This window comes from Littorina saxatilis, linkage group LG1 (assembly GCF_037325665.1).
Source record: "Littorina saxatilis isolate snail1 linkage group LG1, US_GU_Lsax_2.0, whole genome shotgun sequence".
In the NCBI taxonomy this organism is placed as follows: domain Eukaryota; kingdom Metazoa; phylum Mollusca; class Gastropoda; order Littorinimorpha; family Littorinidae; genus Littorina; species Littorina saxatilis.
This window is the reverse complement of record NC_090245.1, coordinates 26,131,526-26,147,602: the sequence shown is the minus strand read 5'-3', so window position 1 is coordinate 26,147,602 and position 16,077 is coordinate 26,131,526. Positions and strand designations below refer to the sequence as shown.

At 39.8% G+C, this 16,077-nt stretch overlaps 1 protein-coding gene across 1 annotated transcript in view; it reads right to left on the bottom strand.

The window, feature by feature from the left end:
• Nucleotides 1–16,077, bottom strand: part of LOC138965654 (meckelin-like) — a 46,962-nt gene extending 30,885 nt beyond the window's left edge. The window contains exons 1-3 of the mRNA XM_070337831.1: nt 15,882–16,077; nt 8,934–9,028; nt 5,902–5,989 (exon numbers count right to left, since the gene is read on the bottom strand). Of these exons, the coding sequence (XP_070193932.1) occupies nt 5,902–5,989; nt 8,934–9,028; nt 15,882–16,077 (379 nt within the window). The remainder of the gene's footprint in view (nt 1–5,901; nt 5,990–8,933; nt 9,029–15,881) is intronic.

The following is a 16,077-nucleotide window of genomic DNA, read 5'->3' as shown; positions in this document are numbered from 1 at the left end:
CCAAAAATTGATAGGTGTACAACTTTGGGGATGTGTTTGGACACATTGCTGCAAATATGACAGAACCAAATGTTATTCATTTGCCTTCTGAGGCATTTTACTAATAAAATGAACGCTCAAATTGATACAAAAATCTATTCTTGTGAATTTATAATATATTTTTGTAATCCGATGAGCGAGTCAAAATGGCGACGAAATGTGTGACATCGGTCAACACGCAACTTTGAAGTGCTCGTTTTTTAAAATTACACAGTTTTCAAATGCGATACAGGTGTTGAAAATACCACAAAGGATGAAAGTTAAATGATGCTAAGCAAAGTTGATAAATGACAAGGCATTTCGCCTAAACAGGCACGGTAAAAAGTCGGTCGCGTACATCCATTTTTCAAGAAAATATGAGAGTAGAATCATCTAAGGCCAGCAAAGCACATACACTAACATATTCAATAACAAATGGTCTCAAGAACTCACATTTTCACTGGCTTCTTTGTGCTGTGAATAGCAAGTCGAATCACACTATGGATGTCTCTTATGAAATCATTATGTTGCCATACCCCAAAGATTCAAGAGACATTTGACTTTGGAAAAAACACTCCTGAGAACACACCACAAGCATGTTACTCTCCAAACAGTGAATTTTGAATGACAAAATCGATTTAAAATTCAGTAAAATCAATAAAAAAAATATATAATCGAAATGCTGCAAGGCTTGTTTGAATTTTGTTCAAAACTCAAAATAGATGTACACACCAAATGGCCACTGGTTTTGACAAGCAAATTCAATGCAATTTATTCTTCAAAATGACGAAATGGAACGCTGAACGTCATTACAATACGTAATTTCGTCGTGACGTCATCCGTACATATTTCTGTTCGGCCCGTACACTGTTATTCAGCCGGTACACTCAGGTATTTGGCCTGTGAACCTGTACCAGGCTTGATCCTGTTGGAGTAGGCTATAAATATCAGTCTGCTTATAGGCACAGTAAGCCTCCCGTAAACCATCACAGAGCTCCCCGAGCGTCTACATACAGTACAAGCATACTTCCATTTAAACGCTCACCGAACGGGAACATCCTGGCTGCTTTCTGTCGAGCGTGAGAAATTTTCAAAGAATTTATTTTCGTGGACTTGGCCCTGAAGAACAATGGCGCCTCGTTTTGGTGCTGGACGGCTGTTATGAATATCCCGGAAATCACGCCCGGACAGTAAGCCTCCCGTAAACCATCACAGATACTGTCAGGCTTTTACACACAGTACAAACACCCTTCCATTTGAACGCTCACCAAAACGGGAACATCCCAGGTGCCCTACGTAAAGAGCGAGTAATTTTTAAAGAATTAATTTTGCAGATTGTCTCGAACACTTTTTGGACCCATCCTGAACTCAGGTCAAAAATTAGTTACTTCCCTTAAACTGGCAACAGCCGTGGATCGATGATTATCAGAATGTTTAAAATCTAGCTTGTTACACAAACATTCTTTAATCATAAAAGAATTCTTTTTTCATCAAGACAAGATCAGTGCAATTCGAAGTTGTGAAAGTTTGAAAAAAGAAAAGCCCGGAAGCAGGGTCACGCAATGGTCTTAGCAGACGACGGTTTATCAGTCAGTGCATATCGCCGTTCCTCTCAACAGTCAAAAGCCATCGCTAGAGTTCTTGTGAACCACAGCCGTTTGTTTCGTGCATAAAAACGTGCTATTGTAAATAAGCTCACATCGAGTCGCACTCAAATAAGGCTAACTGACGACTACATTGTGAAAAAGGGAAACTGGATCACACGGGTTCACGATGGCTCAGGGGTAAGATAAACCACGCAAAAATAAATTCTTTGAAAATTGTTCGCTCTTTACGGAGGGCACCTAGGATGTTCTCAATCGGTGAGTGTTTAAATGAAAGGGTGTTTGTACTGTGTGTAAAAGCCTGACCGTATCTGTGATGGTTTACGGGAGGCTTACTGTGCCTTTAACCGCAACGTCTGATGACCACAATCGGTGCAGAAATGAGATATAACGGGTTTTAACTGACACAAGTTTGTTTTTCTTCTTAAAAGGTGTATATCTAAATTCAGTCAGGGTTTGTGGTCCTATCAAACAAACATCGTCAAAATCAAAGAAAAATATCAAACCTTAACTGTTTTTAACGGACAAAAGTTTACTTTTCTTCATCAAAAGTTTGAATTGAAATTTAGTTAGGGACAACAGATCTACCTACAAAATGTCACTAAGATCGGTGAAAAAATGGGGTTTAACGGTTTTTCAAACTGCCAAAACTTTGATTTTTGTCTTGAAAAGTATGTTATGATATTCAGTTAGAAACAACAGACCTACTAACCAAATTTCACAAAAATCGGCTTAAAAATGAGATTTAACGGACTTTTAACTGCCAAAAATATTGCTTTTTTCTCTTGAAAAGTATGTGTTTCAGTTTAATTAAGAACAACGGACTACTATGCCAATTTTTGTGACAATCCAACTTTAAATTACAAAATGTCACACTCTCCGTGCCAAGATTGAAGACGCCCACATATATATATGGGTGCGTCTCAAAAACTGATCCTTTTGTGTGTGCCATAATCAAATTAGCCCACAATTGAAACATACTGAATTTTAAATCATGATATTGGTATTTTTGAGAAGTAAAATGAATAAAGAAATAGTACAAACAAAATTGAGTATTTTGCATGATTATTATGAAGATTGTTTTGCGAAAGAAATGATTGGATGCGTGAAAAATGGAGGTCTGATCTGTGACATGAACCATCAACTAGTTTTGCACCTCACTACAAGAATCGTTTAGAATGTCCAAGGACTGCTATTCTTGTTATGTGTGTTTGGTTTAAGTGTACCTGACAGTTGAAATGTTATTTTGTCCACAGAATTGTTTTTTTAAACGAAATTAATCGCTTGAAAGTTTGCCATCACTGTCGTAACATAGGTTTCCGCACGCGTGCAACAGCAACAAGTCCTAAATTTGAACTTTAGAATTTGCATATTCATCTTCAACACGATCTAGACATGAAAGGGCATAGAACATCGCTAAGCTAAATGTTATTTAAGTATTATTTTCTCAAAATTGCATCTGCAAACTAAGTTGAAAGTTGCGCAATATGACATGCTTCTTCAAAATTCAGTTACGATGGTGAACGGTTTTGCAAATAATGTTCAGAGTTTTGAAGAAAGATTAGAACTATTTTGCGCGTAGTGACTTAGAGGTGCGGGTGACTACGCATGCGCAGTTACAGAGAGAAATAGTTCAGCTTCCAGCAGCGAAGAAAGATTTCGAGAATGTTTCCGAAGTCTGTGATTTTGTTACGACAGTGATCAACACCCAAGGTTCTTGAGAAAAGGTGAGTTTTTGCTGCTATGATATTCTATGAAGTGAAAAATTAGGCTAAACATTTGTTAATAATAGTTTTTCTTTCGATTTCACCTAGTCAAAACTTGACTAAATGTTTTAACATAGAGGGGGAATCAAAACGAGGGTCGTGGTGTATGTGTGTATGTGTGTCTGTCTGTCTGTGCGTGTGTGTGTGTTGAGCGATTCAGACTAAACTACTTGACCTATCTTTGTGAAATTTGACATGAAAGTTCCTGGGTATGATATCCCCGGACGGTTTTTTCTTTTTTTCGACAAATACTTTTGATGACGTCATATCCGGCTTTTTGTAAAAGTTGAGGCGGCACTGTCACACCCTCATTTTTCAATTAAATTGATTGAAATTTTTGTAAAGCAATCTTCGACGAAGGCCGGACTTCGGTATTGCATTTCAGCTTGGTGGCTTAAAAATTAATTAATGACTTTGGCCATTAAAAATCTGAAAATTGTAATAATTTTTTTTTTTTATATAAAACGATCCACATTTACGTTCATCTTATTTTACATCATTTCCTGATTCCAAAAACATATAAATATGTTATATTTGGATTAAAAACAAGCTCTGAAAATTAAAAATATAAAAAATTATGATCAAAATTAAATTTCCGAAATCCATTTAAAGGAACGGTAAGTGTCAATGTTTTCTTTAATTGTAAAAGTTGTATGTTCAATGGAATGGTAAGTCTGAACAAAATAATTACTTTATTTTGTTTTTAGCCAGTGAATGTGGATGCATCAAAATCTTGATAGACATTAAACAAATTCATGTTAGTGAAACTAGTACACAGATTGCATCAATCTTTGGTTGAAATCGCTGGTACTTGCATGTTTCAGGTGCAAGAGATTCGACCTGATGAACTGGTGGTACCGTTCCTTCGAAGGAAACCGGAGGGGAACTAGTATTGCTTTCCAGGGATCGATATTTACTTAGTCCCTGCATCTGATGCAACCATGATTCGTGACCCCACCTTCAATGCCAGGGGGCATTATTTCTTTTAAAATAAATTAATTAACTGCAAGTGGCAACTGTTCTATATGTAACCAATGCCTTTGGTTTATTGTCTTAACAATTGAATGAACCACTTTTGAACATTTGCATTCTTCATGTCAAACCTTATAATACATGTCTGGTTGTTCGTTTCCGAGTTACATCGGTGATGAACTTTTCATTAATGTTTCTCTTTTTTGGGGCAAAGTTTTCTTGATTTTGTCCAGCTTTTTTTCTTTCTGTTCCTGTTTTAGTGTTTGGCATTTTACCTAAGAAGAATCTGGTTGCAAAATCAGCTTCATTTAGTAAAGTTTGTGGGAAAAAGCATAACCGTTTCTTTGTTACAAAAGTGATGTTTCCATGTTACATCGGTGACCATTTTGCATTCTTTTGGGATAACTTTCTAACATTTTGTCTTAGAGCAACAAATCTTTGTATATATGCTATTGTGAAGGTTAAATGTCAATAAGACTGAATGAATGCCATGTATCAACATGTTCTGATCAGGATATCATTAATTAATTTTCATTTTTGTATTGAAATTTTGACGAATGCATGGAACATTGAAAAAAACATTATTTTGTTGTTTGCATGTAGTCATTTCATATTGAACTCTATAATGGCTTGTGATTCAACAATAATAACTGAATAAAAGTCGTTTTCAGCCTTATAAATGCAGTTTTTTTGTCTTTTATTTTTTCCATGTTACACGGGTGATTTTGCACACATGGTCCAAATAATGCTCAACATATGGCAAACTAAAGGCAATGTTATATTTTTTCTTGTTTAAACTGAAAAGGTACACCCTGAGAAGTGTGTAAATAGTATTATCAAAGTTTTCTGGGAAGATTTTACTTTTGGTGATAATGTCACAAACAGAGGACGAGATTCTGAGACGCACCCATATATATATATATATATATATATATATATATACCCTTCAGGTTTTGTCAGGCATAAAATCAGAAGACGCGTACACATCCGTACAAATAAAACAATCTTACGCTGATCTAAGCTTTGAATTATGCTCACAGTATGCGGCCAGCTAACTTATCACCATCAAACCGTCCATTACCTGTCTGTCCCAGACTGAAGTTCTGAACAACTATGTTGTATGGATTGCTTTACACACGGAACACCATCAAAACTTCTTGTTTATCTAAGAGCAGAAACAAACTCATAGTCTTAAATGCCAAACAGAAACAGCTGTTCAAAACAAAGAGAAAAATCTTTTTATATCAACAGTTTAACCCAATGTGTTATACCCAGCAGTTTTTGACCCACTCAGATACGTGTGTGTTTTAAAATTATTTTTTTTATAGCATTAGCAATGACAAACATTACATTGACAAAATACAAACCAGATTATTCCCGTGAATGTATAATCATGCAACCTTGAGGAATAGCTGATCCTAATCCAGCTGCAGGCCCAATCCTCCTAGCCCTAATTGCAGGTTCTAATCTGACTTCCAGAACCCCCCCCCCCCCCTCCTTATTTCAAACAAACACTGAAACAGTTCGTTGTCTTAACCTACCTGTTATAGTCCTGTCTGCATCACATCGGCATGTGACTCCATTGCTGCCATCGGCACACTCCTTGCATTCCCAGCCATCCTCTGACACCTGTACAAATCACGATGATTCAGACCAATCTGAATGATTAACTCAAAAAGATATATACATGTACTACAAATTATACAATGCACACACTTATTATGGAACTATGATGGTAACTGCATTATAACTCTCTCTAGATCGTAGCTTTACCAGTCTGGGGATCATGATGGTATTACATTGTATCCCATTCAAAATAATTTTTCTCGTTCAGAGGTTTCACAACACCTGTTTAAACTTTAATGAGGAATATAAACGTTGTCCAACCCTACAGAGAGGTTCTGTGTCGGCTGCACAGTCGGTTTCTAAGACAATACAGGGGAATTCCACTACATCGCAAATTCGGCTATACATGTATCGCGAAGACATCTATAATTGGACCCCAAAAAACTTCAGACCCCATCGCACATCTTAGCGGTGGTGGAAGAGACTGCAGAGAAAAGTGCTCCACAGTCTCTCTTACTTGTAAATACTAGCATTCTCTCTTCTTTCACATGACACTGGCATACATGATGTACATTATCTTGCCCTTGTTTCTAGACTTGGGTTCAATTGCTATGTTATATGAAGTCTTATATCGCGCGCGTATCTCCAGATTCGGACTCAAGGCGCAGGGATATATTTATGCTGTGTGAGATGGAATTTTTTACACAATACATCACGCATTCACATCGACCAGCAGATCGCAGCCATTTCGGCGCATATCCTACTTTTCACGGTCTATTATTCCAAGTCACACGGGTATTTTGGTGGACATTTTTTATCTATGCCTATACAATTTTGCCAGGAAAGACCCTTTTGTCAATCGTGGGATCTTTAACGTGCACACCCCAATGTAGTGTACACGAAGGGACCTCGGTTTTTTGTCTCATTCTCGGTTTTTCGTCTCATCCGAAAGACTAGTACTTGAACCCACCACCTAGGTTAGGAAAGGGGGGAAAAAATTGTGAACGCCCTGACCCAGGGTCGAACTCGCAACCTCTCGCTTCCGAGCGCAAGTGCGTTACCACTCAGCCACCCAGTCCCAATTGCAGAGCGCAAAGTAGAAGAGTGGGTATGTTTGTGTCAGCCGGATGAACTCAGACAGTATTCATCCTTCTTTTTCTGCGTTCATGGGCTGAAACTCCCACATACACTCGTGTTCTTTGCACGAGTGGGGGTTTACATGTATGACCGTTTTTACCCCGCCATTTAGGCAGCCATACGCCGCTTTCGGAGGATGCATGCTTGGTATTTTCGTGTTTCTATAACCCACCGAACTCTGACATGGATTACAGGATTTTTCCTGTGCGCACTTAAGGTATTGTGCTTGCGTGTACACACAAAAGGGGATAAGGCACTAGCAGGTCTGCACATAAGTTGACCTGGGAGATCGGAAAAATCTCCAGGCAGCCGCGGCCGGGATTCGAACTCACAACCTTCCGATTAGGAGGCCGACGTCTTAACACTGCGCCACTTCGCCCGTCAGTATTCATCCAAAAGAAATTCTTGGTCACAGGTTAAAACCAAAACAGTAAACCAAACCACGGAACACCCCCCCCCCCCCCCCCCCCCCCCTCCATATCATGATCTGATTCTTTACAACCCAAAGACCGCGATATCATGGAAGTTTACTATACTTGTAATCATTTGTATCATCTGTAATATTAGGTACAATCACATGCCATACCACTGCCAGACTTATTAACAGCCAACACGGCAACAGTCAATTATTTTTTAATACAACACTTGTAAGTTGTACGTTGTAAGTCAAGCACTCTTACAAATCTGTTTCCTAACAAGAAGAGCAAACGCTCGATCGAGTCACTTTCGCAGTTCTGAATATTATATGAGGCATCAGATGGACAGGAAGAAATTGCTATTCACAACACAATGAGTCACGTTCACATAAAATTTGAGCCCGGTCACTTTTATAGTTTCCGAGAAAAGCCCAACGTTAAGTTGTGTGTTGCCGAACAGAAAAGGCTAGTTATCTCCCTTGTTTTTCTGATAACGTTCGTAAAAGGCTACAGATGTAAATACTTTGATGTAAAGAATAATCCTACAAAGTTTCAATCACATCCGATGAACTTTGTCAAAGATATAAAATGTCTAATTTTTCCTTTGACGCTGACCTGTGACCTTGAAAAAGGTCAAAGGTCAACGAAACCATCGTTAAAGTGTAGAGGTCATTGGAGGTCACGACTAAACAAAATATGAGCCCGATCGCTTTGATAGTTTCCGAGAAAAGTCCAACGTTAAGGTGGTGTCTACGGACGGCCGGCCGGACGGCCGGCCGGACGGCCGGCCGGACAGACTAACACTGACCGATTACATAGAGTCACTTTTTCTCAAGTGACTCAAAAAACAATAAAACGTACCCCAAAAAATCAAAATCATTCTAAAACAAGAGGCGAAGCCTTCAAGGCTCACGTAAGAAATAGACAAACAGTAACACAAACTCAATCACTCCGTCACACATACACACCCACACACACAGTAAGCTTAGGTGACACTGTGCAAGAAAGAGAGACACTATATCTAGATCTGTCTGTCTGCATGTAGCATACTTACAGGGACACGACTGCCAAATAGTCTCGGCCCGCTCAAAATAACAATGACCGAGACCACACACACCACGCGAGAGAGAAAGACTACAGGGAGGCATGCCGTCATGATGCATTAATTGACGTCAAACACTTTTGACCGTGACGTAATCTTATGCGAGCTTTATCCATAGTCTTGGATAACCACTCACACATAGACTCGGAAATGTTAAAGTTTCTACCACAGACATACACACGCACAAACACACACACGCACACACACACGCACAAACGCACAGACAGACAAAGTTACGATCGCATAGGCTACACTTCGTGAGCCAAAAAATGCTTCTAAGCTGTGTCACATTCAAACAAATTAACAAACAAAACTGTACCACAAGGCAAATAATTTGAATTAAATCAACTACCTGATCAGTTGGAGATAGACACTTTTGACAGGACACCTGATTACCGCCAAAATTTTTGGTGTACTTGAAACCAGACTGGCACTCACAAGTTAGCCCTGCAACATATTGACCAGTATTGTAATTTGTAAATTATATTTTCACTGCTGCATTTATGATTCAAACTCTTGCCAACATGAAGCACAGGTCAGGCAGTCTGCAATCTCCAAGAAAAGTGTTTTTTTAAATATTTCTTTTGTCACATTTCTTTTCAGTATTCTCAATCATATGGTAGTTAGAAGTAGAACACAATGAAATTCATAACAAGCAGTATAAAACAAACAGTGATAGCCAAATCAACTGCCCGGTCGTCAGGGGTGAGTAATATTTCCACCGGGCTCGCAGCTTGCAGCTCGCCCAGCTGGCCAGTGAACATTCTGGTCAAATGCAGAGCAACTCTCGGTTGTACTTTTCAGTTTCATTTTTCTTTTCAAGCCACATAAGCATTGCACATGCAGAAATACCTGCGTCTGTCATGAGAACGAGGCTCCTCTCCGAAGCGCTTTTGACGTTTCATCCACACTGCAACCGGGATGTTTCTACTTTCGCTACTGATTCCAAACACGCCAATAGATCTATTACTTTTCAGGTGAACCCAAGTAAAAATAATATTAATAACTCAAAAAGACTGATGCCGAATAAAGGAGAAAAGTAAACAGCACAAGAAAGAGGAAAGATTGACCAATCAAAGAACACTGGCGAGTTGATGATAGCGGAGAGAATAGCTAGCGGCATGCTTGAGTTGGGTGGGAAGACGATTTTAGTTTTTGATGTTGTTCAACAATTCTAAGAATATATAAGAAGAGAAAAAACAACGCATTTTGATTTGGAACAACATTGCTCAAGTTAGAAGATAGATTGGCCATTGCAACTTGCATCAGTGAAGAATGGTGAAAAACCCCACACACACAACTTAACAGACAAGACGCCAGCTGAGCGCGGTCCAGTTGTTGATCGTATGTTACCACCACTATTTTGTGTTATTTAAATCTAACAGTCATTCATACTAACACTGTTTCATAATTTGTTTGTATGGTAAGAACCGAGCTTGTGAAATATCTCTGGCGGGCTAGTCACTTTCTTGAAGTTAATCGCCTGGCTGGCGAGTTAAATGTTTTAGACTTGGCCATCCCTGACAAATATGCCCCCTTTTAGTTTTAAACTTTGCTGAAAATGACATTTGATATTTTTCAAAATATATAAACAGTAGTAAACACTAAAACAGCTCTTCACCCTCCTGAAAATGAAAATAAAATAAAATATATGGAGTGGCTCAGGAACCGATGACTTGCTTACAGAGCCCCAAGGCTCGGGAACAAACAGTCACCAGTAACTCTTGAGATAGACTCTTCTGTTTAGTGTTTTGCCTGCCCTGACAGATAGCTATACATAACATAGTGGGTAGCACTCTAGACCATAGTATTAGAGGTAAGGGAATCGAAATGTGCTATCACCACATTTTTTTTCTCTTTTTTTTTCAAGCTGCCATTGACATTGCCACATTCTACTGGACCTTTCTTTGTTTTAAGGGGTTACTTGTGTGTTCAAATCGCTCGACAGAAACATTACACATTTTTTGCACATGTTCCTCAAAGCAATATGGACACATCTGTGCAAAGAAAAAAGGTGGTTGCCTTATTAACCTTTTTTTTAGAATTTTTTTACTGGGGGTTGTCAAGTACGATTTTGCGAAAAACACTGCGATTCTTAACATGATCCTAACTGACATATTTAGCTCTACAAATGATAAATGAAACATGAGTTTGTGTAGATAAATGAATGGAGAGTATAACTTTATCATAAAATGGTACTTATCAACGTGCATTTTCAGAAAATGATCGAGGTTTCTCGAGGGCGTACATATAAAATTATCACTCCTTTAGTAGTAAAAACGTATTTAAAAAAAAATCGCTCGACAGAACATAACTAAACTTGAACACAGCTAAGTTCACTGTATACAGATACAATACTTGTAAACAAAATAAGTTGTTGCCTTATTGTCTGCTTCACAATTATTCCCGCACCAACCCCACCCCCATATCTTGACTGACAAAAAGGATAAAAAGAAATAATTTGGGAGCGCTGTAGGTCAGTTGGTAGAGCACTGGACTTCTGATACATGAGTTTGAATCAGGGTGAAGGGTTGGGGGTCGGAACATTATTTTGTGTGCAAAGTTTCATGAAGATCTGTCCAGTAAATTTCTATGAATCGTACACCACACACACACATATATATATATATATATACACACCAGGGTAGATCAGTTAGTTTGTAAGGGGGGTGTTTTTAGAATTCAAGAGTGTATATCGAGGTCGCAGAGCGCCCGAGACTGATCATGGCGCATCGCTCGTGAAATCCATTACACATGTTTCTCTAAGCTATATGTCCACAATTGCAGACAAACAAAAACGTTGTTTTCTTATTCATTTTCTCATAAGAATTTTGTTTTGGGGGGTACCGGGTGGACAAATATGACCTTACAGAAAACACTGTAATTCGTAACGTCATCCTAACTGACATTTTTATCTTTAGAAAAGATAAGTAAAACATTACTTTGTGTAGATAAAAGAATGGAGAGTATCACTTTATCATAATACACTACTTATCAATGTGCATGCCGAAAATTATTGAGGATTGGCGAAGGCGTACACATACAATTATCACTCATTTAGTGGTAAAAACGTAAAAACACAAACTTTGCTCGACAGATCATATTCAAATTTGAACACAGTTAACTTCACTATACACCGTTACAATACCTAAGAAAACCATAAGGTGTTTCCTTATTGCTTACTCCACAAATATCCCCGCATCACCCCCACCCCCACATCTTGACTGACAAAAATGATGTACAAATTCATTTTGGAGCCCAGTAGGTCATGTTGTAGAGCACTGGACTTTTGATCCATAGGTTTGAATCCGAACATTTGTGTGCAAAGTTTCATGAAGATCTGTTCAGTAAATTTCTCTGAATCGCACACCACACACACGCACGCAGACACACAAACAGACAGAGGCACACAGACACACACACAGACGCATGCACGCACGCACACACGTTACGAAGGTTTTTTTCTGGAAGTGTCTGTGTGTAAATAACTATTCTATCAGAAATGCATGTCCTAACTCTGTTTACTAAGTCACTCCATTTCACACACACACACAGCACTCAAACTAGGCACAAAGACGAGTGAGATAAGAATCCACAAATATAAACATTGAAACGACGTCATCGAGGGACAGATATTCCTCCACGTAACTACTCAACTTATTATTATATTTCAGTGAATTTAAGTGATTGTTGATTGTGTGTGAATTACCATACATGTATTTTGTGTGAATGACTTAAATATAGGTACGCGGGCAAAGGGCAATAACTTGTTTAAGTCTTTGTGCCTAGTTTGAGTGCTGTGTGTGTGTGAAATGGAGTGACTTAGTAAACAGAGTTAGGACATGCATTTCTGATATAATAGTTATCTACACACAGACACATACACACACAAGACACACACACACACACACACACCCACACAAGGATGGATCAGTTAGTTTGTACTATGTACTTAGCTTTAACTTGTGTGAGTGTGTGTTTTTCTTTGGATGTTGTTGTTTGTATAATTAATGCATTATGGCATTTACACTACTGTATGAACTAGGATACTATTTATTGTAAACATGTATTGCATTGTTCAGTTTGATGTAAAGCGCGGAGAGCGTGGGTTAACCCCATGGTTCGCGCTATATAAGCTTGCCACTATTATTATTATTATAAGGGGGGTGAATTTTGAATTCGAGAGTGTTAATCGAGGTCGCGAAGTGTCCGAGACCGAGACTGATCAAAGGGCATCCGTGATGACCGACCGGTCCCATCGGGTCGGTAGTCAGAAAGAGCGAGCGATCCTGGTCAAGTTTACGTCTTATCGTCATAAGAGATCGATGATGGCAGCACGCAGGCTGTTACAGAAGAAGACCGGGGCCCAAGGACTGTTATGCCGGGGTGGAAGTAGAGATAAGCGCCTACTTCCCAAGAAATGCTCCATATGGCTTCGTGTCTCCAAACACCTCTGACAGTCAAATCCAGCTCCTGGCCTTCACATGGCAGGCCCTGTCTTCGACTAAGAGGAGAAGGGATGCAGGCGGGTCCCTGGCGCCTTAAAACCAGCTGCTTCGGGCAGATGGGGCTCGTCAACCTTGGATGGTCGCTCATCTAGGAGAAGGACAACTCCGATTTCAAAACCCGCACTGCCTTGTGTGCGCCTTGGGAAAGGCAAAGGCTACGAGAAGGAAAACTTCGACAACAAACCCGGGTAGAGTGGACTCGACAGCCCAGCAAGGCAGCTACTCTTGGGGAGGAGGCAACCCTGAGTAAGAACCTCAACCACCGAAGACGGAAGACAGCAGCCAACTTGGCGTGGGGAGAAAATCGGCTGTCTACGCTTCCACGATAATATGCATCGAACGCAAAAGAAGAAGAAGAAAAGAAGAAGACCGCAACGAGCCTTGGCTTCTCCCCTTCACGTCCCCGTTTGGCGGCAGAGGCTGTGTCAGGGCCAGCTGGCGGAATCTTCATTAATGACGACCTGACCCGGCAACGCACTCACACAACAAACAACACACACACGTACATGTACACACACACACACACACATGAGGAAGGGATAATCACACATTGTGCGCCAGTGAGGTTAGATTGGCCACGGTGAGATGGGGTCTGAGGCTGGTAAGGGATTTGGGGGTAGGACCGACGAGAGGGCACGGATTCGGCGGTTTGCCGTGTCGAGTCAACTTCATATAGATCTGTGTAGGCTATCAACAGCCCCAGCCGATCTGGATCTATTCAAGTCAAAGATACGAAGAAGTTTACCAAAAAACATCGATCCCAAGAACTCATGTTGTAACTTTTCAAAGCAGTTACATTCAATCAAAGCTCCATCCACATTAAACCGAACGGGAATCGTCGAAGATCCGCGCAACTTCACTGCAATTTCGAAAACGAATGTACCGTCATAATGTCACCGCAGATCTATAGTTGGTTTTGGTTTTGTGTCGCAGCAAAGAAACGAAGCAAATCTCCGGCTTTTATTTCACACTAAAACATCGTTCATTTAGCGGATTATTAAAATATATTTCTTTGAGGTTGCAGGCAATGGCATCGCTGAGATGTACTCCTTCGAACACACGACACAGGTTATACATTGACTGCATTTGGGCGCTTTTTACGGCCAAAACAGAATGACCTTTTTGACGGGTTTATGGAAAAAATCACTTCAGGGGCAGGTCTAAAATCCTGTGTACAGTGCCAAATCATACATCATTCAAAAGAGCAAAGCATGTTCTTTATTCTAACATATGGGCTAGGGTAAGTCACAGACAGTATCTGTCTATTATAACTTTGGGTAAGTGTATTCTATTCCTTCGATAGTCTCGTCATCTACACTTGCGTGAAAAATGCAATTTTGAGTCTGTTTTGCATAAAAGACCTGCGAGATTTGTAGAAGTCAAAACAACAACTTACAGTCCAGCCTCTCAACTTTCGTTCCATGCAATTTGTTTGTCTGTACGTATAGACTGAGGGGTGCCCCGAAATGATTTGTAATCACAACATTCACAGACTTCAAAACGCCATCGAAAAACTCGTCCATGTGCGTTTACTTGGATGACTAAAACTGTCGTACCTGCCAAAGGCCGCTTCGCGTAACAAAATGACTACCAGAGTCGCAAGGCTCGGGATATTTTTTACAAGAAAGTCATACTTTCGTTGTTCTAGTCCAAATGAATATGAAGATATGGCGAGTTGAAAACGCCGATTCTTTCGCCAGAAACACGTCTGTTTCCACACCGGAAAGAAGGAATGGACTGAGAGCTACTAGAAGCACGGCGCCGTGCGTACAATCGACCGAATGATGTTATTCACACAATGCCATTTGGCGATCTCTAAAAAATCATTTAAAAACAAACTAGTTGACAAGTAATGAAACCAGAGACTATAGAGTATATTCTATAGTCTCTGATGAAACTATTTACTGAAATCAAGAAGTATCTTAGTTCTAACAGTGCATATTGGGCACCCCCTGTCGAACGCACACTGGACCGTGTGTATACGCCGTCGCAATCAAGGCAAGTAACTCAGTGAGTATAAACATTAGCAAGAACCGCAACTTGAACACACTCGTAACACCTTAATTCCTTCCAAGTTCTTCTTCATTCCAAAGCGTTCAACTTCCGAGTAGTTTATGAAATTGAAAGATCGAAGATTACTACAAATAATCTCACGAGTAACTGATTCTATTTATCAACAAACATCAATAAATAAATCATGAACATGGGAACAAACACATACTTTTTTTTCAGATTAATTACTCTTCTTCCGATAGAACTTCAAGTTCAAGTAAACAAAGCTATCCAGCACACCCGGCTCCCGAGACCATACAATTATAAAATTAATCTCCATACATCTTCTCTGAAAAAATAACTTGATTAAAGACCATTGTTCTTTAATTTACAATTTGTACAATGCAATTTAATCTTTACGAAGGACAATGGCTTTATTTCGATCTTGAGCGTTTTGGTTCCCAGGCCTTGGGGCTCTGAAAGTGTAACCGACTTGTCGGTTCTCCAGCCACAGGCAAAAACAAATAAAAAATGTGTGTGTGTGAGAGAGAGACTCAAGAGAGAGAGAGAGAGAGAGAGAGAGAGAGAGAGAGAGAGGGACTAGGGAGAGATGCTTAGATCACCATGAATACATTATGTGTATCTATTTTGCTGCCATGCATTTAACCAGCATAAAAAAGAACGTTAGGACAGTACTACATTTGCCCATGATCCCAATTAAGGGCTCCTAGCAAATTTCAGTCATCCCGCCACAAGATCTAACAGGTCGAAAACTGCTCTACTCTCTAGTCTAGTCTTACCATTAGAGCTCGTCTGTTGCTCAGTGTTGTTCCCAGAACACTTTGTGCATGCTAGATTTACTGAATCAAAATACTGAGGAAATCCCTCTAATTCAGGGCAGGTAGTTGAATCGACGCCCAACACATAATTGTCAGCGGGGGACACTTGACAATTCACGATCGGTAACGCCAAGAGCAGGAACGCGTACAGCGCCAT